The 27,199-nt window shown below is 44.7% G+C and overlaps 1 protein-coding gene across 2 annotated transcripts; it reads left to right on the forward strand.

The window, feature by feature from the left end:
* The first annotated feature begins 545 nt into the window (after positions 1-545).
* Ppox (protoporphyrinogen oxidase) lies at positions 546-26,350 on the forward strand. Of its 2 annotated transcripts, none has more exons than XM_077627060.1 (12): positions 546-660; positions 962-1,064; positions 3,071-3,205; positions 5,016-5,073; positions 7,791-7,987; positions 8,352-8,492; positions 9,235-9,456; positions 16,796-16,856; positions 17,757-17,875; positions 19,315-19,428; positions 21,736-21,885; positions 23,977-26,350. In XM_077627060.1, the coding sequence occupies exons 2-12, from the start codon at positions 975-977 to the stop codon at positions 24,157-24,159; spliced, it is 1,470 nt and encodes a 489-aa protein (XP_077483186.1). In that variant the 5' UTR covers positions 546-660; positions 962-974; the 3' UTR covers positions 24,160-26,350. The 2 variants fall into 2 exon arrangements, with proteins under 2 accessions (XP_077483186.1, XP_077483187.1); XM_077627061.1 differs by having other exon boundaries at positions 560-648.
* Positions 26,351-27,199: the final 849 nt, after the last annotated feature.

The following is a 27,199-nucleotide window of genomic DNA, read 5'->3' on the forward strand; positions in this document are numbered from 1 at the left end:
TCTATGATAATTGTAGGGGAAGCTCTTTGTTGTTTGAGGCCAGGACTGGAGTTTTGCGGACGTATAGAGTCAGGTACCAGGAGATAGACACTTTGTGCATTGCGTGCGGAGAGGAGGAGGAAACGGCTGAACACTTGATACTTTTCTGTAAAGGGCTTCACTCTACAGTGGAAAGCAGCGGGGCTGACTTACCCAAGGCATGGGTTTTAGGGATAGTGAAGGGAAAGTGGATTTTAAGAGGTTAGAAGTAACTAAGCGAAGGTTATCTGATTGGTGGCTAAAAGCAAGACAGGAGTAAAATTTCACAAGACATAGCTAGGTGGCTTGAGCCACCGGCCGATGTAAAGGGTTCAGCCGTATTCATCCATCCACCCACCCATCCATCCATCCATCCATCCATTCAATTTATAAATTTTAATGTTTAAACTTTACAACGTTTGCATGCAAATAAATTCTTTTAAACAAGTAATTTCTTGCTGTATATTTTGATTAGTTTATATATTGCTACAGTATGAGAATTTGCTACTTTAAAACAAAACAAAAACAAGCCAGTAAGGCGGCATGGACGGGAGCACGTACGGCGCACGTGTGCCCACAATCTCGTGGGTGTGAAATCACTTTGAGTGCGTGCGTATTTGTCGCCCATGCGTAAGTCACGAGGTACTGAATTGTTTTTGTTTATCAGTGGGCACATGCTCGTACAGCGCGCTAATTTTTAATCTAGACGTTTCTCGGTAGGACCGAAGAGCGCATCAGTTCCTTTCAGCTGTCGAGGTGTCCTTAGAAATTTCCTCTGAAAGTTTCGTTCAGCGAACTTTATACCGCCGAAATAAATGTTCACGTCACGCTGGCATCCTTCCTTTATAGCGCCCGGCTCATCATTGTCTTCAGCTTGTGGGCCAAAAGAAAGAAGGCAAATAAACATGCGATTCGCATTTACGTTTCGTTTTATTCATTGCAGGGCAATTCACGAAATGGCAACAGTCGTCGTTCTGGGTGGCGGAATCAGTGGCCTCGCCACAACATACTACCTTTCCACTCTTGGGAAGGAAGCCATAAAAAAAGTGAGACGTGTTCATGCCATCCGTGCATAAAAAGTTCCACCCTGCCGCACTACTCAAGAATCTCAACGAGTTAAATTTAGTCCATTGGGTCTGTGTGTACACGAACTCTTGCAGATCATGCAGCATAACCACATGCACCACCACATTCGCGTACATCAACGGGGTTCCGTCTACACAACAAGGTGCATGCATACATGTTAAGTGTAAATTGTTAGATTCAGTGCAAGTTGGCAAGTTGGCATTGTATGACTACCTCGTAGACCCGGTTTTGAATGCGTTTTGCACCCATTACTCTTGTCGTGTGCATGGTATGTGTTGCTTTCTGCTCCCATATTTTCACTCTGATGTCACTTTAGTATTTCATTAGTCTTGCAGTTGCTCATTGGGCATTTAATTCATTCATTAATTGTTCATCTTTTGTTGGTTCACACACTCAGTAGCTACTCGAAGTCTTCTCTTGAACTTCCACAGTTTGATCAGCACAAAAGCACTTACAAAAATCAGCAAGAAGCTATCCATGATTTGCTGTGATGTCTCACTCTAGCTCATAAGGATAGCGAAATTAAGAGCTCATTATATTTCGTTGCTATGGCTTGTGAACAGGATTATATATTGTGCCTCATCATATATGCCTCTATTCTTTTTCTTCATTATTCGAGAATGACATAGGCTGTATGCTGATGAACAAAGTTTATCGGAACTTTTATTTAAAAATAGGTGATTGGTTAAGATGCAAAATACACGCATACGGGGACATTGCCAGGGCATTACATTTCTGGGACAGTTCATTGTCTTCAAAATCCCTGAGATTTGTTTGTGGTCTAGGAAAGGGGAACTGTGCCTGTGATACCTGTGCAGATTAAGGAAAAAGACGCTCTCAGTAAGGTCCATTTATCATGTCATTATTTATAAAATATGCATTTTCCTTATTGAGAACAATGTGCAGTAATGAAGGTGCTGAAAGAGTGCCTGCATTGTGAAACAAGGAGCATATTTTCTCAAAAAGGTAGTGTGAAATATTGGGAGCAGATAAATTTTGTGATTCCCTAGCATTCTTTCCCCTTGTGCAAATTCTATTTCTGTGTGTACTAAAGGCCCTCCTCTTTTATGCTTTCCTGTTCTTGTTCTGCCCCTGCAAATACTGCACTTTTATTTTTTTGGTTTTACTATTAGCAGCACTTGAGAAATATGGCAGGGTTCAGGAAATGGACACTGAAGTACACATGTTGTTGAAACTGCCATATTTCTATCTATCATACCTTCCCTTACCCTCTTGGCATTTTGGTAGTGTGCTGGAAGGTGCAGGCAGGGCCCTTTGATGGGTTTACTGGTCTTGAAGAAACAGGACCACTATGAGAGCTGCCGGCATTGACTGTGGCAGATCTGCAGAAAGTTGCTGTTCTTGGTTTGAAAGAATTCTTGCACATGGATAGAGATTTTGTTAAAATGTCGTAAAAGAAGTTTTACTTTTATAAATTTAAGCACTAAGTTGAATACAGTTAATTAGGTATACTTATTCATTTCATTTTCAAACAGAACAGGCGTAATTTAGGCACAAGTTCTACACTTTCTTTCTTGTGGTCAATGCGTGCTCTCTAGGATAAGACGTGATCTTCTGATCTCGACCTCCAGCATGGAGGCATCTAAAAGCCTGGTAATGGGATGGCCTGTGTAGCATTCACAATGCTCGGATAATAATGCATTTTTGTGCTATTTCTGATGTTTGCATATGTAAACTTTTTTCTTCTATTGTAAAGGGGAGCCAGGTAACAATTGCATTTCACCTTTTGTGATGCAAAAGAATACATTGTTATGGAACACAAACCTTAAAGGCTGTCACTTAATATAACATGGAAAAAACCAGTCACACAAGACAAGGGACTATGAACCAACTGGCCCGCATTTCAACCCTTCTGCATACTTAATATGAATTTGGAAGCAAGGGGCTGACAAGGTTGCTTCGGACTTATGTGTTAGACAGTGAAGGAATAAAATATGCATTGCAGGTTTTGCTTATTGAAAGGTCCGGACGGCTTGGTGGTTGGATTCGATCCACAGCATTACCTGACGGCACAGTCTACGAACATGGACCCAGTTCACTGAATGCTGGGGGCGATGCAGGACGAAATTCCTTGCAGCTGGTGGGTATGCTGCATGCCATAAAAATTTCACTGCATGTTTCGATGAAAAAAATGCATGAGGTGAGCGTTTTGAACCTTCCCAGGCGGTAATTTAAAGAAATGTAAGCAAATTTCACTGTGAAACACAATGATTGTTTCACCCTGGTTTTGAAGCTATCGTAATAATGATGATTTGCAGTGGACAGTTAGGAGCACAGGTGACTGCTTTTGTCTAATGGAGTGCATACAAAAGAGGAACAGGTTTCATCGTGCCATCACTGGAACATTCTTAGTGTTGTAAGAGCAGGTGTGAGAATATGAAATCATGGGTAAAACACCACGGGGTGTCACGTAACCCAAGGAACCTGTAGAAATTTGTACCATCATGGAACAGGCTTCATCACCCAACCACGGAAACAATTGTAGTGTTGTAAGAGCAGGTGTGAGAGTTGGAAATTGAGAACAACCACGGGAGGCTTTTTTTTTTTTTTGGTTCCTCATGAAATGCTTTTAGACTTACCCACTGACTGAAGAGTAGAGAGTACACTGGTAATGGTAGCATCACTTTAAACAATGCTGAAAAAATACCAGGATTTCCTTTGCACTTAGGCATGAATGCAAAAGCAACTATGGCTTTTCTTTGCTGCCATCAGTGCAGCGAACCTTGTCCTCCTCGACCACTGGGTGATTTCTGCAGAGCAACACAGCTGAGGGAATTCAGTAAAAGTATTTTATGACATCAGATGTAACGTGGCTAAGTTTATGTGATCAATGTCACAAGATGCCGAGCTCTCATAGAAAAACATTCCAGATGCTGAAGGCATGCCATGCTTACCCCTTTTTCCAGCAGTTTAACAGAGTGCCATTTTCTTTAAACTTGACTACTCATATATAGTGGTGGTTCAACAGCACAAACACACACACAGACCAAGTAAAAGACGAGACACACAAACCAGCGCTGAGCTTACAACTGATTTTTTATTAGGAAGAAGCACGTCATATATTAACACACACAAAAAAATATATATATATGACGTGCTTCTTCCTAATAAAAAATCAGTTGTAAGCTCAGCGCTGGTTTGTGTGTCTCGTCTTTTACTTGGTCTGTGTGTGTTTGCACTGTTGAACCCCCACTATGCATCAACACCAGCTAGCCCAATCTGCAGTTCTTCTACTCATATATGCTGGAGCACAGGTATGGGATGAACTGGCTTTACTGTTGGCACTGAGCAGGGTGATAATAATTTGAAATGTTCTTTGAAAAGCATTACCAATGTATTGCATTAAGTTGTATGCAGCTATGTGAAAGTAAACACATCTGTTCACTTTTACAATTGCCCATGTTTGTGTATTGTAGATTTTTTACTTCTTTCTAAGGTGCCTGTTTTTCGTAGTATTACATACTGTTTCAACCTCCTAACCTTCAAAAGAAAAGGTCTGTAAGAAATTGACTTACCGCGTGATATTCCGGATGTACATGGGGCAACAGCATGCACAGGCAACCTGAGGTGTTTTATCACGTGTCAGTATAGTGGTGAGTGGTAAATGATATTTTGCCAGTTAGCCAAATATTTGATCCTGGCAAGTTGGACTGCTATTGCTATTGTTTAGTTGTTCGAATATTAGTAGAGGCTAAAAAGGTCAGCATTGTTTTTTCGCATATTGATTGCACAGCTTAGCACTGTCATTTGCAATTTTACTTATGTTTAATTATTTAGAATATGCATGGAATATGAAGCTTTTATGTTTTTTTTTCTTCTCTTACCACGAAATTATGTTAATTGGTTGCCTCAATATTATGTGACATAATGTGCTGTGTGGATCATTGCAGGTTCAGGACCTCGGCTTGTCTGAGTATGTGTTGGCAGTTCCAAGGTCATCACGTGCAGGTTTGTTATTTATTTACCTGTCTGTTCATCCTCAACTACTCCAACATTTGCAGCCGTCACAGAAGTTCTAAAGAAAAATGTGGGCTTCTTGAAGTCATTAATTCAATTCTCTGTTTCATGTCCTTTATGATTTCTGAATGAACATATGAAGTCTGTTGCGAAGAATTATGCTTGTGAGGAAAGTGAGCAGTCATTTCTATCATAACGGCAGCTTATATTCTGTCTTTATACTTTTGCACAGAGCTGCAAAACCTCAGGTTGCGTGAGCTGATGAGGAAGGTGAATATGACCCTCCGCAGCATGTTGAAATAATGATGCTTCGTTACTTGAGTACATATAATGTACCACAAGCACTTTTAAGAGGATTGCTGCGAAAATATATTGGAAAGAGCGACAGCAATGTCAGAGTGGGGAATTACATTTTGTTCTGATTATCATACACCTTGGTATGCACCGTAAATTCAATGACTCTACATGCATTTGGTGAGACGAAGTATAGCTTCTTCTCTATGCTTCACAGATTTAAAGAATGATCTGATTAGGCAAGTTGCCTTGGAGTGTATCGAGAGACTAATTGGAAAAGATAACAGAAGAGGTGAAAAATTATAGAATAACAGATTTGGAGGCTGGTTGAGTACGCATGTGACAATTTTTTTTAAGAGTGTAACTGCCTCGGCGCTAATCTAAGACACTGTGACACAGAGCAGGTTTTTTTGTTTGTGCAAGTATACTGCAGGCCTTTTTTGGGGGCCAAGCAGGAGTGGTTACAATGAATTGTACAAACAATAAACAGACATCACAGTCACTTGGAAAACAACAGTGAAGGAATACTCTGGGATGTGTGGAACAATGCTATTGACTGAAATAAAAAGACAATCAAATAGATAAATGACAAATGCACTTTTGCAGTTTTTGTACACAATTCACAGAAGTGTCGACAGCACAACAGTTTGCTGCCATGGCAGGCAAACGATTTCAAAGGACGATTGCACATGGGAACAGAGAATATTTATATGAATTAATGCGACACCTTGGTTGTCGCATTGTTTTTTTGTGGTTAGCATGTGCAGAATGTTTGAATGGATCATGAAGGCAAATCGATTGGGATATTTGAAATGCCCACGATAAAGCTGATATAAGACTTTTAGTCTGGAAATTGTTCTGCATTGGGTGGGTGTTTAAAAGTTGGCGTTTGAAGGTAAGGGTTTGGAGGTTATGGAAGCTATGTGAAAAATCTAAAGGGATAAGTACCACCTGTACTTGACCTTTATTTATTAATTTCCATCTAAAATACATGGAACTTCTTCTGTGTTAGTGTGACTCATGCCATTTCTATTGACCCTTCAACCTGTAATTTGTGATGAAGGGTGTTGTCAGTACGTAGTACAATCCAGGAGCGGGGCTCTAAAAGAAGGTACTTGTTCTTGGAAATGGTAATATTTAGAGGGAAGGGTTGGAAATCTTATTGTTGATGCTAACCCATTATTTATTCTGAAAGAAACTGCATGTGATGACAGATATTAAAACCTGGATATCTAGAACAATTGGCGGTTTTTGTTTTTTTTTTCGCAGTCTGGAAACCAGTGAAGCAGGTGTAGGGTGGAAGAAATGAAGTGCACAGTCATAGTCCTGATTGGTGTGTGTTATTTTAATGCAAGAAACCATTACATATACATATATCAGAAGGATAAAAACATGAAATTCAGGCACTCCACTTTTTTCGGAGGCCTCAAAATCAATATGGTGTGCAAATTCTGCGCCTCTTTTCTTGATACTGATAATGATGCCCATGCAGTCTGCTTGCAAGTGGCAATGCTTCAACAGTTTCGCATGTTAGCTTGCTTGCTTCTCATATAGTAGTTTAAATTGTCACTTTTAGAACAAAGGTCTGCAGTTGCACTGCTAGCAATGTTAATATGATGCTGTGCTCTAGCAAACATTGCTGGAGTGCTCCTGGAACTACTATTCAAGGTTATGACTCGACGGCCCAAAGCAAGTTTTGCTATGTGACAATGGGATTGAGTCAGCCACATTTTCCATTTGGTGAGCTACCTGGTTTTGATAGGCTTTCTCACAACCAGAGAATCGGAGAGCTAAAAGATTGGAATTTGAACGCTTTAATACTTTGCAAATAAAGATAAACTTGTCCTTAACTGAAATCCTATTTGATCAACCAAAGTCTCACAATTCCTCTTAGACACAATAGATTTCACTCGGACCAGTACAGAAGCAGCTTAGAAAAGCCGCTTTTTTTATCCCTAGAAATTTGGATGGGTGCATTCAAGCTAATGCTCTCTTTCGTCCAGCAGAATAGCATCTGCCAATAGAAGTATATACCGTGTCATATTCCCTACCACTTGTTTTAGTGTGTCTATTGCCTTCTCTGTGACAGAAGTCAGCATCACTGTTTTCTTAATGAAGCTTGTCATTCTCGTTTAATGTTGCCTGCAGTGGTAGTCACACTTTTTCCTGTTTTAAACATCTTTGGCAATTGTAATGAGCAGTTGTTTCATGAACAGCTCTGCATAAAATTTTAGTGAAGAAATCTCTTTTAATGACGAAATTCTTTGCGTTGCAACTTGAAAAGTTATTTCTTACGAGTCATGTATTCTTAACATGAATACTACTTGCTACATTTAGAACTCAAGATCTGTAGTCCGATTGTTAGGTGGCCAGTAATTTGAAAGCCAGTCTTTACTGTCCTCATGTGCTTACAGGGCAAGAGCAGCTGGTCCTGAGCAAGGGCCGTCTCACTCCACTGCCTGGCAGCTTCAAGGAGCTGCTCTGGCCCGGTCACATCTTTCGCACGCCCCTACTTTTGCCATTGCTCAAGGACCTGTGGCTGGCTGGTCGACCCAGCATTGGCAGTGACGAGAGTGTTTATGACTTCTCACGAAAGCGATTCAACAAGGAAGTACGAACAGCTGGCACATTTTTTACTTGTTATTTACTCGTATAGTTGTAAACAGGGCATCACTGCAATGGTTGGAAAGGCATCGTAGTCTTAATGTCAACTGATGCAGTTTTTCTTCAGAGACTTGGTGGCTAGCCTGTGTGTGTGTGTTCTTGTTTCATTCAGAAACTCTTAATGAGAGTTTTGATGTATGGATTTATCTACATCGAGTGAATCTTGTGTGCTGACATGTCTAAGCAGAACTATGCTTTATGTTGTTCAATTTCTTGTTCATCCTTGTTACTACATTCTTCAGTTCATTAGATTTCTCTTTCTAGATATTTGTTTCAAGAATGTGCATACATGATGTGGCCACATTGAACAGGTTGCAGACTACATTATGGACCCACTGACACGCACCCTTTGTGGGGGTTGCTCCAAGGAGATCAGCTTCCGATCATTGCTGCCCAAAGCGTTTCAAGCAGCCTTGACTCACGGCTCAGTGTTAAAGGGCAAGATGGAGCAGGTAAGGGCCATGGTTATACTATTTGGTGGGTGCCTTGCTCAGTAGTACACGGCACTGTCACTACTAGTCCAGTTCCAGACAAAAATACTAAGGCTTTGTTGGGTGTAAGTACACACTAGATCTGCATCAACGAAATTCATTGCCAGCATTATTTTGAACAAGAAATGCTTAGAGGCCATGTTATTTTGGTTTCAATGGGCGACTTCAATAGGAGAAAAGCTGAAGGTACTTCCAGTGCACAAAGGTGTAGACAAATAGAGAAGGAGATGAACACAGTGCTGACTTTGTATGAATGTGTATTGAGCAGTGCTTTAAAATTTATAGTTTCATATCTCTGCAAAATATAAGCAAACAAAAGCAAACAAAACAGTATGCCGCACTCTTGTCACAGTGTGCGTCATCTCGCTTCCTGCAGGTTTGTGAATTCTTTTTTGAGGAGTGAGGTAAAGGAGCAAGAAGGAGAGAGAGGTAAATAAATGTAGCACTGACACATGTGTCCCTATATTATTTGATTCCCTCAGCTTACGATAATTTCTCTTGTGATGTGTCTTGGCTTCTGCCATTTAGAGCGCACACTGGCGGGGAGCGTGTAGTTACTGCAAGAATTCTGACATGAAACCAGCTAGCCCTGCAGGGTACAATTATGAACAAAATTAATTTGCCATTGAAGTCACAGAACAAGTTACGACTTTCTTTTTAGCTCTCTGGTTTGTAGCTGGTATCCACCCACTTGTTCCTGCAGAACTGGAAGGACAAACAGGAATTCAACATGCTTAAATTGGAGGCCGGCGGGGCTGAAAGCTTGCTTGCCCGTTCCGCTGACTGGTCCACATGGAGCCTTCGCCGTGGCTTACAGCAGCTGTGTGACACTCTCGCAGAAAAACTGGATGCAGCGCCTAATGTCCACGTGTTTGTCAATGAAGCCAACGTGTCTCTGAAACCAAGTTCAGATGGCCAGATCCTGGTGAGTGTCGGGCAGGGGAGTTAAAGTGCGAAGGGTAGGTTGTGCTTACCCCGTACGGAATCATCAAGCCGCCGTATAGTTCCCTGCAGGGGTTTTGCTAGTGCATTAGGCACATTCTATTTTTCAGCAGAATGCTTGCACAAGAAGAGTTACAAAATTAAAGCCTTGCAGCTTCAACATGCATTAAAATGTATATAAAATTTTACATTGGCACTTCTGAGGACGCTGCTGTTTAGAACAGTGCAGGAATGCTGTCGCCAAGTTTCAGTTTAATGGTCTTAGTAGCCGTTATGGTACTGGTTAGAATCATGTAGCCTGAAAATGTCAATGCTGCTAGATTAATGTGTCATGAATTTATTCTTTGTTTGCTCATTTAAATTTTCTGTTGGCGTCAGTTTGAAGTCTTTACACGACACGGAAAAACAGACAGGAAAAACGGAAAAAACAGGAAAAAACAAAAAGGAAAAACAGACAGAAAAGGTGAACATGCTGTTGGGCTGTTAACTGAAGCTGTTTCTGGCTTCTAATTATATAATGCATTATACATTATCATTTGTAATTTGTTCACATACCCTTAAAGACCCTTTGAGACGTGCATTTCAAAGTGACTGATTACAGTAGAACCTTGTTGACATGTTTTATGAAAAATGGGGAGAAAAGATGTATTGTCACGACCTGAGGAGCAGTGCAGGTTGGCGTTGGGGAGAACCCAGGACTGAGAGCTTTTAATTAGAGAGCCATAGCGCCTCGAGAGCCAACCACCGCTTTGTCGTCGTTTCGACTAAGCGTGGAGGCCGCGCGGCGTTTTAAGCACGTGGTGTTATTCCCCTCCGCAAAAGCAAACATCGTCTCGATGTGGAGTGGGTTATGTACAGGGAGAGAGGAAGGAAAAAAAAACGAAAAATAGGGGTGAGGTGAACTATACATCTGGTGCTAGTTGAAAGGTGAGGAGAGTCAAGTTCGCACGTGGGGTAAGGAGATAAAGGTACAAAACACAGCGTGCACACAGCGTTCAGTCACGCGAAAAGTACGGTTTTAGGTGCACTACATGAACGACTTCAGGCCGTCGACGCTGACGGCCGGCGACCACAGTTCCATCGGGAACAACTTCGTAGCTGACGCTGTTCAGGCGGCGCACCATACCTGGTCACCCGGCTCGTAGTGCACGTCCCTGTGCCGCAGGTCATAGTGTCGAGCATCGACGGATTGCTGGTCCCTGATGTTCAAGCGGGCCAGCTGACGGGCTTGCTCTGCTTGTTCCATGAAGCAGCCTGCTTCAGGGGTTACCTCTGCATCGCTGTACAGGAGCATTGCGTCCAACATCATGTGGACCTCTCTACCATAGACAAGACGGAACGGGGTAAACTGGGTGGTTTCTTGCGTCGCTGTATTATATGCGAAGGTGAAGTACGGCAAGATCTGATCCCAAGTTTTATGTTCAACGTCAACGTACATCGAGATCATGTCCGCTAATGTTTTGTAGAGCCGTTCCGTTAGACCTTTGGTTTAGGGATGATACGCTGTTGTTGGTTGATAAGCTGTATGGCTGAGCGTTAAGACGTCACGTAAGAGCCGGGCTGTAAATGACTTGCCTCGGTCAGTAATGATGGTCGATGGGGCGCTGTGTCTAAGCACGATGTAGTGCATAAAGAAGTGGGCAACTTCGGCGGCAGTACTTCGCGCAAGGGCCTTCGTTTCAGCGTAACGGGTCAAGTAGTCTGTGGCGACTGCGATCCACTTGTGGCCGGTCAACGAGAGAGGGAATGGCCCCAGAAGATCCATGCCGACTTTGTCGAATGGTATTTGTGGCGGCTCGATGCACTGAAGCAGTCCAGGAGGCTTGAGCGCCGGTTTTTTCCGCCGCTGGCATTGCCGGCATGTCCGGACATAGCGCTTGACGCGTGTAGTGAGCTGGGGCCAGTAGTAGTTCTGCCGGATTTGAGACAAGGTGCGTGTGACACCAAGGTGGCCGGAAGTCGGTTCATCATGGCAGGCAAGGAGAACTTCTTCCCGTAAATCAGACGGTATGACGAGCAGGTAAGTTGTTGGACTGGAAGTAGAGTTCTTTTTATAAAGCACCCCGCTCGGGAGGCAGAACAATGATAGCCCACGAGCCAGGTACCGTGGTACCTCAGGGTGCCCGCCTTCTAGATGTTCTATGAGCAGACGCAGCTCGGCGTCGGCACGCCATCTGGAAACGAGCTCAGACGTGCTGACCGCTCCAAGGAAGCGATCGTCGTCGATGGTGTCTTGTGGAGGAGGTTCGACGGGAGCGCGTGACAGGCTATCAGCGTCGGTGTGTTTCTGGCCGGACTTAAAGGTGCCAGTGAAATCGAATTCTTGCAGGCGTAACGCCCAACGTGCGAGGCGGCCGCAAGGGTCCTTTAAATTTTTCAGCCAGCACAGCGCATGGTGGTCGGTCACGACGCAAAATGGTCTGCCGTACAGGTATGGGCGGAACTTAGCTGCTGCCCAGGCTACCGCTAAACATTCTTTTTCGGCGGCAGAGTAGTTCAACTCAGCGCGCGACAGTGCACGGCTGGTGTAGGCAATTACTTTGTCGACACCGTCTTGCCGCTGGACGAGAACGGTGCCAAGACCGACGTTGCTCGCATCTGTATGTACCTCCGCGTCGGCCTCTTCGTCGAAATGTGCTAGGATTGGCGGCGATTGGAGTCGGCGTTGTAATTCGTTGAAGGCAGTTTGCTGTTCATTGTCCCAGGAAAATTATGCATCATCCCTGGTTAGGAGCATCAGAGGGCTGGCAAGCTGGGCGAAGTTTCTAATGAAGCGACAATAGTAAGAGCACAGGCCCAGGAAACGTCGGACTGCTTTTTTGTGAACGGGGACCGGAAAGGCAACAACAGCAGCAAGCTTCTCTGGGTCAGCTCGGATTCCATCAGCACTAATGACGTGCCCGAGAAACTTCAATTCGGTGAACCCAAAGTGACATTTTTGGTGGTTTGAGGGAAAGGTTGGCGGAATGAACGGCTTCGAGGACAGTTCTGGAGCGGTACAGACGTTCCGTGAACGTTGCGGAAAAAATAATGACATCGTCAAGATAAACAAGACGTGTCTGCCACTTCAGACCTATGAGGACGGTGTCTATCATTCTTTGGAAAGTGGCCGGAACGCAGCAGAGCCCGAATGGGAGGACGCGAAACTCGTAGAGCCCGTCCGGTGTGATGAAGGCAGTTTTCTCACAGTCCCTCTCATCGACTTCTATCTGCCAATAACTGCTCCTGAGGTCTACTGAAGAGAAGTATTTGGCTTGACGAAGACGGTCGAGGGAGTCATCGATACGCGGCAGCGGATACATGTCTTTCTTTGTCACACTGTTAAATTAGAGAAAACCCAGCACCAAGACCATGCAAACCACAAAGACGAACGACAACGAGACACAATTCAAGTATGCGCCAACTAGCCCAAAAAGAGGTGTTAATCACACTGTTAAGTTTCTTATAGTCGACGCAGAATCGCAGTGTTCCGTCTTTCTTCTTCACGAGGACGACAGGAGACGACCACGAGCTGCTTGACGGTTGGATAACGCCGTCCGTGAGCATCTCTTCGACCTGTGTTTGTATAGCATCTCGTTCCCGAGGGGACACACAATAGGGCTGCTGATGGATGGGTCGAGCTCCTTCATGCGTGATGATGCGATGTTTAACTATCGACGTTTGTCGCACCTTAGATGACGACGTGAAACGCGCACGAAACTCCCGCAAGAAGTCCTGGAGTTGCCCCTTTTCAGCGGATGACAGGCCCGGATTTATGTTGACATCGTTGAGTGCTTCTGCGTCACCTCCAGGTGTGCCCTCCTCGCAAGCAAAGCATTCGGCCACTTCCTGAACATGGTCGACGTAAGTGATGGCTGTGCCACAGAATAGATGTCGATGCTCATTGCAAAAGTTGGTAACAAGGACCTCTGTCCAATCGTCATGAAGGCAGCCAAGGCCTCGTGCCACCGCAATTCCCTTAGTGAGTATGAGAGAGACATTAGGCTCGACAACCCAGAGTCCCCGATGTGGCTCGTCACAAGTAACTCTATCGAGAATGCTGGCACATGGGGGCACCGTAACATTATCGTCAGCGACTCGCAGGGCGGACCGAGAACCCTGGTGTGCCGGCTTTGCTGTGACCATTTTGGTAGAAAACATCACCAAGCGATTCGGGAGGTCTATTATAGCACTGTGCTCGCGAAGAAAGTCGATGCCAAGGATGACATAGCGAGAACATTCGTGCAGAACAAGAAAAATGGCGACGAAGGTGCAGCCTCGAACCGTAACCCGGGCCGCACACATACCGAATGGTGAGACAACATGTCCGCCGGCCGTACGTATGTCGGGGCCTTCCCACGGTGTCGTCACTTTTTTCAGGGAAGTCTCCAGCCGCCCGCTAAGGATGGAGTAATCTGCGCCCGTATCGACCAACGTGCTGACCTTAGTGTCGACGAGAACAGGGATGTCCAAGGAGATTTTGCCTTCAGCGCGGCCTGTCTATAGCTATTGGGAGTGACTCAATCGGTGCAGTGGCGGAAGCTGATCGGCGACTGGGGTTGCAGCGTCGGGGTGATTCGGGTGACGTGTGGGGGAAAATCGTATGGTGATGCGGCGTTCGACGTCGGGGCGAGTCGGTCGGTGCGGCGGTGGAAGCTTTGCGGCGGATCGGCGTTCGGCAGCCTCGCCTCCAAAGGTCGCCGGAGCTAGTTTTCCCGATGAGGGCTCGAGGAACCACGTTGTGCTGAGGCATAACGGGACTCGGAAGGTGAAAACCGGCGTGGAGAAGGCGAGCGCGACTCGCGGCGGGGAGACGGGCAGCGGGGAGGAGGCAAAGAACTACGCTGGCGGGCGACATACTCGGCGATGTCCTGAGGGTGCTCTCCAGGTCGTGGACGGGGACTGTCCAGAGAAAATCCGCGTAGACCCATTTTGCAATATGCGCACCGCCGGTAGAGATGGCCGGCTTCACCACAGTGGTAGCAGAGTGGGCGTTGATCCGGAGTGCGCCAGAGATCAGTCTTCCGCGGCGCCTGGCGTCGGTCGGCCCAGTAAGGAAGCGGTTGAGCAGCATGCACCGTGACCACTGGAGGGTTGTGAGGCGAAGGCCCAGGAAATGGGGCTGGGCGGTGCACAACGTCTGCGTACGTGACTGGCTGAACAGGGGCCGGGTACGGCACGGGAACGCATGGGGCTGGTTGCGGTGCCGGCACGACCGGAGCGGCTTGTGCCCTGAGTGCTTGCTGAACTTCCTCGCGGATGACGCTGGTAACGGAATCGATGCGAGGGGCAAATGTTCCTTGAAGGTGCTGCAGCTTCTCGCGGACCACGGAACGGATGAGTTCACGAAGGGAGATCGGATTCATCCCGGGATCGGAGTCGAACCGATCCAAAGTGGACAGCGTCGGAACTAGACGCAGTTGCCGGGCATCGGCCAGAAACTCCGCGACAGTGTTGGGTGGGTTCCGTACGAGGCCGGAAAAGAGCTGGTCTTTTACGCCGCGCATCAGGTGCCGCAGCTTTTATTCTTCACTCATGGCCGGATCGGCGCGATGGCAAAGACGTGTCACATCCTCTACGTACATTGCAACACCCTCATTTGGGAGTTGAATTCGAGAGGTCAGGGCATGCTCCGCACTCTCCCGGCGGTCGTTGTTGGTGTACGTGGTCAGGAGCTGACGTCGGAAGTCTAGCCACGTAGACAAGGTAGCCTTACAGTTCTCGAACCACATGCGGGCAGAGTCTTCAAAGCTGAAATACACGTTACGCATCTTGGTCGCGTCGTCCCAGCAGTTGAAGGTCGCAACCCGTTCATAGTGGCCCAGCCAGTCCTCGGCATCCTCGAACTGGCCACCGTGAAAGGGCTTAGGTGTTCGTGGGGTCTGAAGGGTCAGATAGGTGGGGCGGGCCGAAGGTACAGTCATAGTCACGGCGGGCAGTGGCGCCGCCATGAGCGGAGTGAAAGCCGAGGGTGCGCCGTCACGAGAGAAGACCTCAGGGGACAGCCCTCAGATCCTCCGGCTGGCACGATGGACAGGGGTGGTCACAAGAGGTGGGCGCATAGAGTCTTCCGCAGGAGAATGGAGCATCGGTCGCACCTCCATTAGTGTCACGACCTGAGGAGCCGTGCAGGTAGGCGTCGGGGAGAACCCAGGACTGAGAGCTTTTAGTTAGAGAGCCAGGGTCCAGGTCACAGAGCCAGAGCGCCTCAAGAGCCAACCACCGCATCGTCGTCGTTTCGACTAAGCGTGGAGGCCGCGCGGCGCTTTAGGCACGTGGCAGTATTATCAGGGAAAACATGTAATCCAAAGCCACATAATTTTGAAAAATAAATAACTATCGAATAAAGTACAAAGGCATTTATTGAGAATCCCACTTATTAAAAAGGCTGATTAGCACTTCTTGGCACAATGTCTGAAAAGCTCTTTTTTTTAGTACTCGCAGAATTCTGTTTGTATTTGCATTGTCATTGGTGCGGAAGAAACTTACCAACACATCTGGTCAGCTGAAGATGATGCAAAAATAACTTCCTTGTTAATTTTGGATGCTTCATTCCCTTGCACTGTTGCACTGAGGGAAAGCCATCGTGGTGGCTGACTGTTGCAATGTTCTTGCTCTTCGTGAAATGGGCGACTAAGACTTGGACATGAGCAAAAAAAAAACAAACAATAAAGTGTCTCCGCATTCCCCAGACTCCGCCCGCCCCTGTTGTTTGCTTTGTATGGTTCTCCCCATGCACATGAGTACTGCAGAGAAGCCATGATGGCAGGTGACTACCACTGCATCTTGGCTGCAAGTCGCATGCCCTTGGGTTTGGCCCACTTGTATATTTGCACATGTCCGGTTGGTTGCAGAGCACATTATACGACCAGAAGTTAACAAAATTTTGAACTTTTTAGCCTGGAATCGTGTTGTCTGGAAACGTATTAATCGCAAGAAAAATAGTGTTATTCTATGGGATATGTTTATTGTCCGTGACTTTGAGCATGTGTACTGGGAACTTATCTCAACAAGGTTTCACTATAATCAAGAAACAAATGTGAAACATAACAAGGAAGCAAATGTCAAATATAATCCGTCCTGAAATGGAGCAAATAGCATAAAAATTATCCTGTCTCAATTGAATTTCAGATGATTTGTAAACTGTGATAACGCAAACAAAGAGCAGGCCTGCAGTTTTAAAAGGTTGGTTATTTGTGTGCGTGCTGAAAAGTTAGTAAAGGTGATCAGAACAGTGATATATAGCTTGGCTGCTTTGTAAATGCTGAAAGAACTTTTTTGCAGACATACCTGTGCATGTGCTTTGAGTGACTCACTGTGCATATTTTGTCCCTTTGATCCAGCTGTCATTTGCAGAGTTGGCCATGCCTGTGGACTACATTTTCAGCTGCATTCCAGCACGCAGTAAGCAACATTTATGGTCTAACCATTTTTGGTATTTTTTGGTATTTCCCTTCTTTGCCCAGGTGCCCCAATATTGTTTTTTTGGATTGGCAGAAACAAGATTTGTATTCTCATCGAGCACATATATCTCCGTATCTGCAGGAAAAATAAAAAAACCATGTCCTTGTAGTTAATTTTAGAACCTGTTGGGCTGGAATCCTGCCGTACCCACAGAGAGCTTGGTACAGTGTACTACTAGTACATTAAAATAAAATGGTGGCTGCTAATGTAAAGTAACATTGAAAGGCAGTTTGTTGCTTAATATTTTATGGGGCAGAATTCAAATCTCCAGTGTAATATAATGCCTAAATAGTGGAAGGGCAAGCTGATGGTGTGTGTTTTTAGTTCCCTTTGTTGCACAGTGTTGTGATAGCTGTCTAATCATTTAATGAGGGCACTTGAAGGGGCACTGGGTACAACTCCATCCAATTGCTGTTATCAGTAAGAATTGATTCTCTCCCTTTTTCAGGGCATGTTAACATTTGTCTGGCAGCAAAAGACTCATCCTTATTAGGTTTAAGAATCTTCCCGCCAATCGATTCAAACTCATGACGCCCTTAGCAAAAAGTTTGGGTTGCTGCCACTTTGAAGTGAATGGCAGTGTAGCATAGCCTCTGGGATCTGCGCCTGAAAATTGGTGCCGATGCACACATTTTACTAGTGAAATCTGTCGATGATGGCGACACCTGTATTGCATATTTAGTCTTTTCTACCTCCATTTTGGGTGAGAGTGATCTCTTTCTTATTAGAATGTGGTACACCATCGATGCATGCCAACTTTTGTTTTCCCTCGGTGTTCCTTTAAGATTAGTTTTATGCAACAATGAAGCTGGAGCATAAATCTGAGTTTTTAATGTGCAGAGCTGTCCCAGCTGCTGATCCATGACTGGCCAGAGCTTGCTCAATCACTGCTGTCCATACCATCTGTTCACCTGGCTATCGTCAACTTGGAATTCAAGGGCCAGGTGCTCTCCCATGAGGCAAGTTGATTTTTCATTGCAGGTGTTGTGAGAAACTTGATCAATATCTTTACTCACATCAAGGCAAAGAAGAACCATCTTCCTGTTCTCCTGGTTTTTGTTGCATTAATTGGAACTCCTGGCACTATGGAAGCTAATCTTGTGAGGATGCTATCAGTGCTTTAGCTATGTTAATCCTGGTGTTTTAGGTGTATGATATCTTTTGCTATTCTGTGTGCAGTTGAGATTGTGGTTTGATGGGGGAGAAATGCCAAGGTCCCATATACTGAGAGTTTGGCTCATGTTAAAGAACTGCAGGAGGTCAAAATTAACCCATAGTCTCTACTACAGAGTGCTTCATAAATTGGATCTTGTGGTAGTCTGTGAAAATTAAATAAATAGGATTGTTATGCAAAAAGAAAGGAAGAAGTTCAAATTTAAGACTATTAAAACTTATCATGTTGTTTGAGCATCCCAGTAAATGTATTTCATGTATCACATGCCACATGTTGCCACCCACAGACTGAAAGGCATGTATGCACAAAGTACATCCACCGTTGACTTGGGGCTTAAAAACTCTGGGGCCACATTTTTGAACTGACACGGTGTCACAACGTGCGTTATCGCGGCACAGAGATGGCGAGATATTGGCACCTTGCGCATTGCTTGTGGCGTACAAAAAGGCGTGTGGTGTGTCTGCCTATGAAGTTGGTAACAGCTATGCTGCAGAGGGAGGGAGATAAGAGAGAGATATACACGGCTACCCTGCTGGGCACCTTCAGAATCTTCGGAGCAAGATGGAAAGCAAAAATTACAAAAGGCACGCAAATAGCAGCCGCTGTGGAATACACTGAGAAAAAAAGAGACCGTGAAAAAAAGAAAACTGAACCAATACTATTTTCAGGTACGATAATGTGAGCTTGTTTCATGCTCTCGGCTTTCAGCTCACCTTATGCATAGTGCAAAAATGCTCTGTTTGCAATTGTCCTCACTCTGAAAGGCTTTATAGTTAATTTCATGTAACATGTATATGGACACCTCAAGCATGCTTACATGTCTTTGTTAGGGGGAACCTCTGTTATGAACCTCAGATAAGACGAACAAATTTTTTGATCCCTCCAAGTTCTCCTTAGAGGGAGGCTACTGTATATTTAATTATTTTTTCATGTTGGAGCAATATACAAATTTGTGATGCCAAACTGCCATTGTGAGGAAATGTGCCATGTGCAGATTTTTTACTCTGTGCTTATACAAAGCAGGTACGAGCTGGAAATATTCAAGAAAATTAGATGTCTAGAATGCAGCACCACGAAAGTGTGTGTCATGAGCACACGGCCGGTCTTTGATAGTTGTCATGAGCATTGTATAGCTGTAAATTGGAGCTGAGGAGATAAAACGATGCATAGTAGTGTGGTTGTCCTGTGTTCACATGGAAATTGTCAACGTTGTTGTGCTTTCAGTTGTCAGGCTTCATGGTGCCCTCCTCTGAGGTGCCGCACTTGCTGAACGTGAACTTTGACTCCTGCTGCTTCCCTGAACACGATGGGCAGTACGACACAAAGACACGTATCACGGTGAGCCTTTGTCTTCAAACCAGTTTTGGATGTCCTGCATTTCTTTAGTGCTAGTTACAATAGCCATGTATTCTACATGCGGACAGTACAAATTCTAAAGTGCTGTTACAGTTGCTAACTACAATTTAAAATATGACTTGTTGACAGCCGGATTACCCAACACATAGAATAGATTTCCCTTTACACATTTGCTGTAGAAGCTACTAAATCGCTGAAAAAGGCTACAGGCAGCAATGTACCAAAGACTTAGAACTACCAGCTGAGGACGCTTTTGAAATTACTATGTGGCATTGATCATCTGTTCTTTGTAATTTGATTAATTATATTCATAACAGGTGGCAGGAACATTTGTCATTGTTTAAGATTTCTTGCATGAGAACTGCTGTATACAATTTATACAATGTTTACCTATTATTTATTTGTGATTTTATTTCTATACCACAACCCATAGGGTTTTATTTGCCTACCAGATTCGGTACCCAACTGTCCCCGGATGGGTGTCCCTTGTTGTCGGAGTATATATAACGGAACGAATGTATAGATTGTAGATGGCGCTATAAGTCTCAATGTGAGATGTGCTGTTTTCTAGTTGCTGCCACAGATGGCGCTGTGATCTCATGGTGGTAGCAAGCCCATGAAATCTTGAAACGTGATGAGTAGTTGCTGCCACAGATGGTGCTGTGATCTCAGGGTGGTAGCAGACCCCACGGAATCTCGAAACGTGAAGAGTAAGAGCTAATGCTTTTAAAATCGTTTGACTCATCCAGAGGTTCAGTTATCATATGCTTCCCCAAAAAGTGTGAGAAGCGCTTTCATATTGACCTAAACTTATTTAGTGTAATGCTAAGTTATGATTGTCTGCTTCTGACATGAAAATTATGGGGCAGCGACAGTTTTTCACATTTCCGTCAAATGATTTACTGCATGCATACTATCAGTAATACCAAAGCAGAATTACTGCAAACGTGTAAAAGCCTCTGTGGCCTCTTTCATGGTGCAACGCAGTAGCGTTGGTATGTGTCCTTGTGAGTGGCATCGTCGCATGTGGGGAGGCTTCACTACACAAGCCGCAAACAGCACCTAGTAAGTGCACAGTTTTGGTGCGCTGAAAAAAAAGTGGAGGAATCACACAGACAAAAGCTAGAGAACACGTGTTGCCACCAAAACGGTGAGACACCTTTCAAAATGCAGAAGAAAAGACCCGAAATGTGCCAATTGGCATTCAAAATTGCACGCAACTGGGCTTGGATGGCTGACTGATGTGTGGCCAATGACCAGCATCTCCGCAAGCTGGTGGCGGAGCTCTGAAAAAGAAAACTACTCTGCCAGATTGTTTCCCCGCTTAGTAACACATAGAACATCAGAGGTTTATCGTCAGCTATGCACCATGCGATTCAGGCTTGAGTTTGGATGCCTGGAAAATTGCTTGCTGTGTGGGTCATACCTTGACACGGTCCCACTTCGGGAGCGGGTCCGAATTAGCCAGTGCAGGCACAGTGGCATCCTGGTTAACAGGTGTCCCGCGGTATAAAATTACTAATAAGGGAGCAAGTACTCATTGGCATCCACCCAAGCGCAGCCATACGGCTACAAAGGAAATCTATACAGCTTTCTCAAAAACTTTGCAGTTAAAGAAAAATTCGTCCTGGTCCGGGGTTCGAACCCAACCAGTATAGAATTACATGTGCATTGGCAGGGGCCATGCTGGCACTCCAAATCATCTGCTTTACCGAATTGACGGGGGTCAAATTAATGAGGTTTTACTGTACCAGCGAATGTAGCAGCATCTCAGCAGCTGCTATTCTGCTCGATGTTGAGAAAGTGTGCAGTATGGTTTATATCTCGCAGTTTTTGAAAACATACACTTAACAGCAATCACAACTTCAGCGGCAGTTCTGTTCCCAACAGCAGATATTTCCAGGTGGCAGCAGCATGAAGTAAATATGTAGCATCTCTTCTCTTCTCAAATCAACTACTCCTCGTAAACAGCAGCCACTATCCTATGCTCTACATGGGCTTGTTGGGAAGGAACTTGAAAGTCAATGTCCGTGTGAAGAATTTGTAGAGTGAAAGTCATGAAAACAGGCACTGTTGTGGTATGAAATCTACTACTGTCTTTATTGCGGAGGTATGTGAGCTGTACTCTTTTTGTTTTCAGGAAGTAGTTTTAATTGCTAATTTCAGTCAAGCACATGAGGGGTCCCTCATGTTTTGTCAAAGTCTTCCGAAGCTAAGGAACAAAATCTTGGATATGATCAACAACTAACATTCATGAATATGGCGCTTTCTTGCAACTGGGCTTTTCAGGTCATGATGGGAGGCCGCTGGTTCAAACAAACTTTCGGAGAGGTTGACAGCGCTGATCCAGATGCCATTTTGGAAGCCGCCAAGGAGGCTGCTCGGAAGTACCTACAAATTGAGGAGCCACCCGTTAGGCACCATGTCAATATACTCAAGGTGCGTACAGAGTGCTGTTATTGCAAAGGGGCACTGCGCAGTAATCATGGAGCTCACAAAGGCACGAGTTTTTGTGCAAGTGGTACAGGTACCGTAACTGTGCAGTGGCATCTGCTCTGGGGCCTGGTTTTTTACATAGCTTCTGAGAGAGTGCTCGAAGGCCAACTGCAATGAAAATTTTCACCCCGTAGAGAGACCTTTTCTAGTTCTGAAATCCTAAAAACAAGAGATTGGCTTTTGTAATAGGAGTGAGTGCAGTAGCAATTGCTCGCAAAAATTCCCTTTTTTCAAGCCAAACCTCGAAACGTGTGTTGCTTGTGCATTTGACTGCGCATGTGTGTTCGCGCCTCCAACGGCTACAGAGTGTTTCGCCATGGTAATTGCACCTGAAATTTTGAAAAACTTTACTAAAGTACCAAATCTGGGACTGTAAAGCTGCATCTTAGCTTCCAGTGTTTCGTTCCACATTGTCCATAATATGTTCACTCTAATCAGCTGGCTTGAGGAGAGACCCAGTTTTCCGCACCTATGTCACATCCAGTAACCTGCCTAACTATGCGATGCCACCAAGTGAATGTGTCATCTGGTGCAGAGCTTTTAAACTATTGTAACAACAGTACTGCTAGTTTTCTAACAAGCATGGAACCTTTGTGACGATTAGTTTCATGACTTCCAAGTAAATTACGTAGGATGTATCGTAGCCAAAGTGAACTTTTGTTGCGGTTGACTTCTCTCAGTTATCTGTTCAATATTAGCAATTGTTTGGTTTTGATCGATATAATGAATACTATGAGACTCAGTTTTGGTTTTTCACTCATTACAAGTAATACTGCACGCTCATATTTTATTGTTTTGCTGTTACTTGATACTTGCAACACCATGAATGGCTTTATGGCTTACTTTTTTCCTTCAGTGCTTTAATTTACTCTGTTCACTTTCTTCTGCTAACAGTAATCACGTTGACCTTCAGAATGCAACATGTGTTCTGTCAAAGCCTTTGAGCAACCCAGAATTGTCTGTTTCCTTTTTGTGTCTATCTATGTCTAGTGCCTACTTTGGTGTGATTGTATAATGTATGTGGCTGTTTGTTGGGATGCTGAAGAAACTGCCCTATGCACCAGCGAGATTCAAACCTATATCTGCTAGACTAGAACCCAGAGCCTTAGACAGCTTGGCTGTGGAATGGATGTACTATTCTTGCCAATATTCATAATGGTCCAGCACTTTGAGGTGAATGCAAATAGAGTTCAACACTCTGATAACAAGTTTCATAACAGGCAGACTTACTGAATGCATACAGTGGTACGATCTAGTGGAATGCATGCAGAATTAGCTTTTCCTTATTTGTAGTGCACTGCATGTTTGCCATGTTGCCGTGGTTGCCAAGGGCTGTTCACAGAAATGTTGCAACTCAAAGGCACCTTGGGAGCTCTCACCTTCTTTATATTTAGGGACATAGACAGTGCAGTTGGGACCTCTGTAGCATAGTCCAATGTGACACTGCTGCCTCTATCACTGGCAAAGCGTCACCCAATGCAAGCGACGCTGACAGGACAAGTGCCGCTGAAGACAGCCCGAGTCCCTGCCGTTGCAGAAACTGCATGTGCGCTATATGTGATTCGCCTGTTGAGCCGAATATGAGGCCTAATAGAGCAGTTGGGGCCTGGATTAAATGCCTTCGAAGCTACGCTAGTAGCTTCTTGGCTGCCTCAGCATCAGGCATACATAACAGACTTTTGTGGTCCCACGAGAGTAAAAGCTTCCATGTGTGCCTTCCTTCAAGGGAACACCTCAGGTATCAGCCTTTGTTATGTCAGGGGATACATTTAAGATGTTTTCGGTCAGGAAGTGCTGTCGCTTTGAGCTTAATATTTCCTTGGTCCCGCAAGGCACGCTTTAATGGGGTCTCACTGCACTAGCAATATTTTAACATGTGCTACTGGTCATGTTGTTAAGTGCATATTTGCAAATTTTGTTTTCTTTTTGTGCTAGCTCTGTGCAATGCACATTTCACATCCTTAGATGTAGAAAAACTTTTTTCTTGAAAGAAAATAGGGAAAGCTTCATTATTTGCCCCTTTCGCCATTACAGGAATGCATTCCACAGTACCTGGTTGGCCACCTCGAGCGCATGTCGAATATGTGTGAGACTATCACCAGCAGTAAACTGCCTCTAACCCTGCTTGGTGCATCATATCGAGGCCCAGGAGCCAATGAGTGCATCTACCATGCAAAGCAAGCTGTTGAGGGATACCTAGAAACACTACAAGCATAGGCGACTACTAGTATTGTTGTGCTTTCTTGTGCACTCAGTGGAACAAATTGAGCTGTCTTCGATCGCTGGTTGGGAGGCAGCTGGAGCAGCAACTCCTGCGTCATGAGGGTACTGGCACAAATGCTTCTGCTGCCTAAAGTGCTGAGCAGTTTGTCCTCGGATATCTGAATGAGGTGGTGTTTGATGCTGGAATTTGTCCCAGTATGAAGCCTGGTGACTGTACACTTGCCTGCTTTGGCTGAAACAAGTTGCCAACAAGAAATGGTGCCATTGGGATTAGAAGAGAGCTGCATCACCATCAATAGGGTGAAACACCTGCTGAAAGACAAGATGAAAAGCAGTAGCAGCCATTTTGCTTTCTGATCAACATGTGTTGCTTTCCACACAGAGCTGCGAAAGCTTTTTGCATTTTTTGCTTGAAACTGCCACAGATGGTGGCTCGTTGTATTTATGGGGGCAAAACATGTAACGAGCATTAGTGAAACTAGCATTATACAAAACTTGCAACCAAACATGACCTCTGCACAAGTAATGATGAGCACGGAGTTCAGATAGGACCAGCATTTATGCCCATCTTCATTAGTACTGCAGGGGTCAGTGTAGAGCGAGAACTACAAGAACAACTGCCATTGTGTATGTTCTTCAGATTGTTCATTGGCTCATTCTAACACAGGGTGGCACTGTAATGCTGGGTTTACTAAGCTGCACTTAGTAATGTCACATACCTAGTACTATTGTCCTAAGTAGAGCTGAGTACAGTAGGCTCCCTTTAAGGCGAACTTGAAGAGACCAGAAAATTTGTTCGTCATATCACAAGTTCATCTTAACAGAAGTGCCCACAAAGAAGATATATGAGCATGCTATGCATTTCCAAATTTATTTGTGTCACATGAAAACAATGAATAAAATGACCTTGCAGTGAGAGGATAACTGCTAATAGAACCTATATGTGGCACTATGCCTGAAGTGAGCTGAACAGTGAAGGCATGAAAGAGTCACGTTATCCTACTTAAAAACAGGGCTGGCGTAGTTTTCTTGTTTTCACTGTCTCTTTTCTGTTCCTGATTTGATTTCTGAGGCTGGGAGCACTGTCAAGGTGCCCTGCTGGGCAGCTATGCAGCTCTCTCTTATCTCGTTCCTTCTGCAGTGTAGCTGTTATCAACTCAATGAGCAGATGCACCATGTGACTTTCCGTCCGCCACAGGCGGTGCCCATGCGGCTTCAATATCTGGCCGTCTTTATGCTGCAATAACGTCTATTCCGCCACCATGTCAGTTAAAAATTCCGCTCCGAACTGTTTATGCCCTAAGTCAACGAGCAGGTGCATTCTGCGCCTACACGCATCTGAGTCAGCCGGCGGCAGCGCGCGGCTCTTGACGTATGCACAATGCTGAGATCTGGCATCTAGTATGCGCTGCACACAGGCAGGATCAAAGATGCTCTGCCTTTTCTGCATTGACAAGAAACTTTTCCCGCAAGGAAGTGCACAGCCGCAAGAGAGCTTTTCCTCACAATGGCGTGAAGTTGCACGGAACCTATCTTGTCGAGGTAGACATTCTTGCGTGGAAGCATTTTATAAACTTTTACTTTGCTCGACAGCCGCAAAGATGCCCCGCAAGCGCCGTTGCGAGGGGTTGCCGTGGTACGCGGTCACTGCAAAAGTTAATTTTAACTGAAGAATATGCGGAACAGTTTGTCTTGAGTGGATTTTTTTTTACATTGATTCCTACGGGAAACAAACCAAAGGTCTTGCAGTGTTAATCTTATTCGAGAATTCATATTAACTGAATTCTTCTTAACGAGAGTCTATTTGCTGTTTAGTACTGCAGTATGAAGGACAGTGCTACATAGTACCAAGGATAGAGCAGGAGAGTGCAGAAGCTCGCCATTTTTGCTGTTAAGGAGATCTGCCAAGGTTTTGTGACTCGGCTGAGCTGGGACAAGATGCGTTTTTAACATGGTAGTTTGAAAGTTTAGACATGTATGCGGAAGGAACAAGGCAGACCAAAAATTCCTTACTGGTTGATCATCTTATTGTGATAACGGCAGGCCATGTTTACTGGTGATAAGAGCTGTTTTTGACGTGTTGTTCCTGCCAAAGAAGGCACTGCTGTAGAGGTTTGTGTGTCCCTTGATTAAAGGAACTCTTTTTACTTGAAGTGCTTCCTTTCAGATTAGGAAGCGCACCTACTTTTCTGCCCCACCCTGGTATTTGTCACATCGGTTAACCGTTTGCAGTCATTAAGTTTCACAGACATTGTAGTCGTTGTGGTCAGCAAATATTATATTAGTTTCAGACATCACAAAAAGCCCACCGCTCTATACAAACACTTCTTGAAAATATTATTTCTGACCCAGCCCTGCATCGGTTGGTCCTTCAGTGTTAATCTGACTCGGCTTTGGCGGGCTCAAAGTTTTCTTCTGAGTGTCTAGTGTTTACTGCATGGCTTTCAGTGAAACACCATCTCTTCTTTGTCATCATTGCATCAGTGGAGTCATCAGATAAACTCTTTGCCTTTTGATAGAACAATAGTTGTCCTTCTCACAAATGACCTGAGTTGCTGTTCACTGATGCTGAGTCAGATGTGAGTCATGGCCACAACATACATGTAAACTGTCACCGAGAATTTTTCAAGTGGAAATCTACAAGTTTGTAAACCAAGCAGTCATGCCGTATTATACGTATCAATGTGCACATGTTGGTTTGTGAAAAGCTAAGCTTTCACATCCATGCTGTTCGACCTTTGTTAAGTAACCATACATGGAACCATAGTTCTTGTCTTTTTTTAATACATGTTATGCTTGAGTTTTTTGTTGATGCCTGTGGATAGAGGAAGTGTCACTGAGATCTGGAAGAAACCAGTTTCTGCTCATCTTTCTTTCTTTTGTGCCATTTTGACATTTGAGCATTTTGTGCAGACACCTGCTGGCTGTAAAGAAGCAGGTTTTATTGCTGCATGAAGAGCTGAACAACGGCAGATTTCACTAATGTTCATAATATATGAAACCTCAAACGGAATGAATGAATGAATAAAGCCTT

This window comes from Amblyomma americanum, chromosome 6 (genome assembly GCF_052857255.1).
Source record: "Amblyomma americanum isolate KBUSLIRL-KWMA chromosome 6, ASM5285725v1, whole genome shotgun sequence".
Taxonomy (NCBI): domain Eukaryota; kingdom Metazoa; phylum Arthropoda; class Arachnida; order Ixodida; family Ixodidae; genus Amblyomma; species Amblyomma americanum.

What these genes read in the sequence shown, in the direction of transcription:
- Ppox (XM_077627060.1), top strand. Translation starts at nt 975, where the DNA reads ATGGCAACAGTCGTCGTTCTGGGTGGCGGAATCAGTGGCCTCGCCACA. An exon ending in GACGAAATTCCTTGCAGCTG is followed by an intron (nt 3,206 to 5,015) that starts GTGGGTATGCTG and finishes GGATCATTGCAG; the next exon opens with GTTCAGGACCTCGGCTTGTC. An exon ending in GTTCAGATGGCCAGATCCTG is followed by an intron (nt 9,457 to 16,795) that starts GTGAGTGTCGGG and finishes CCTTTGATCCAG; the next exon opens with CTGTCATTTGCAGAGTTGGC.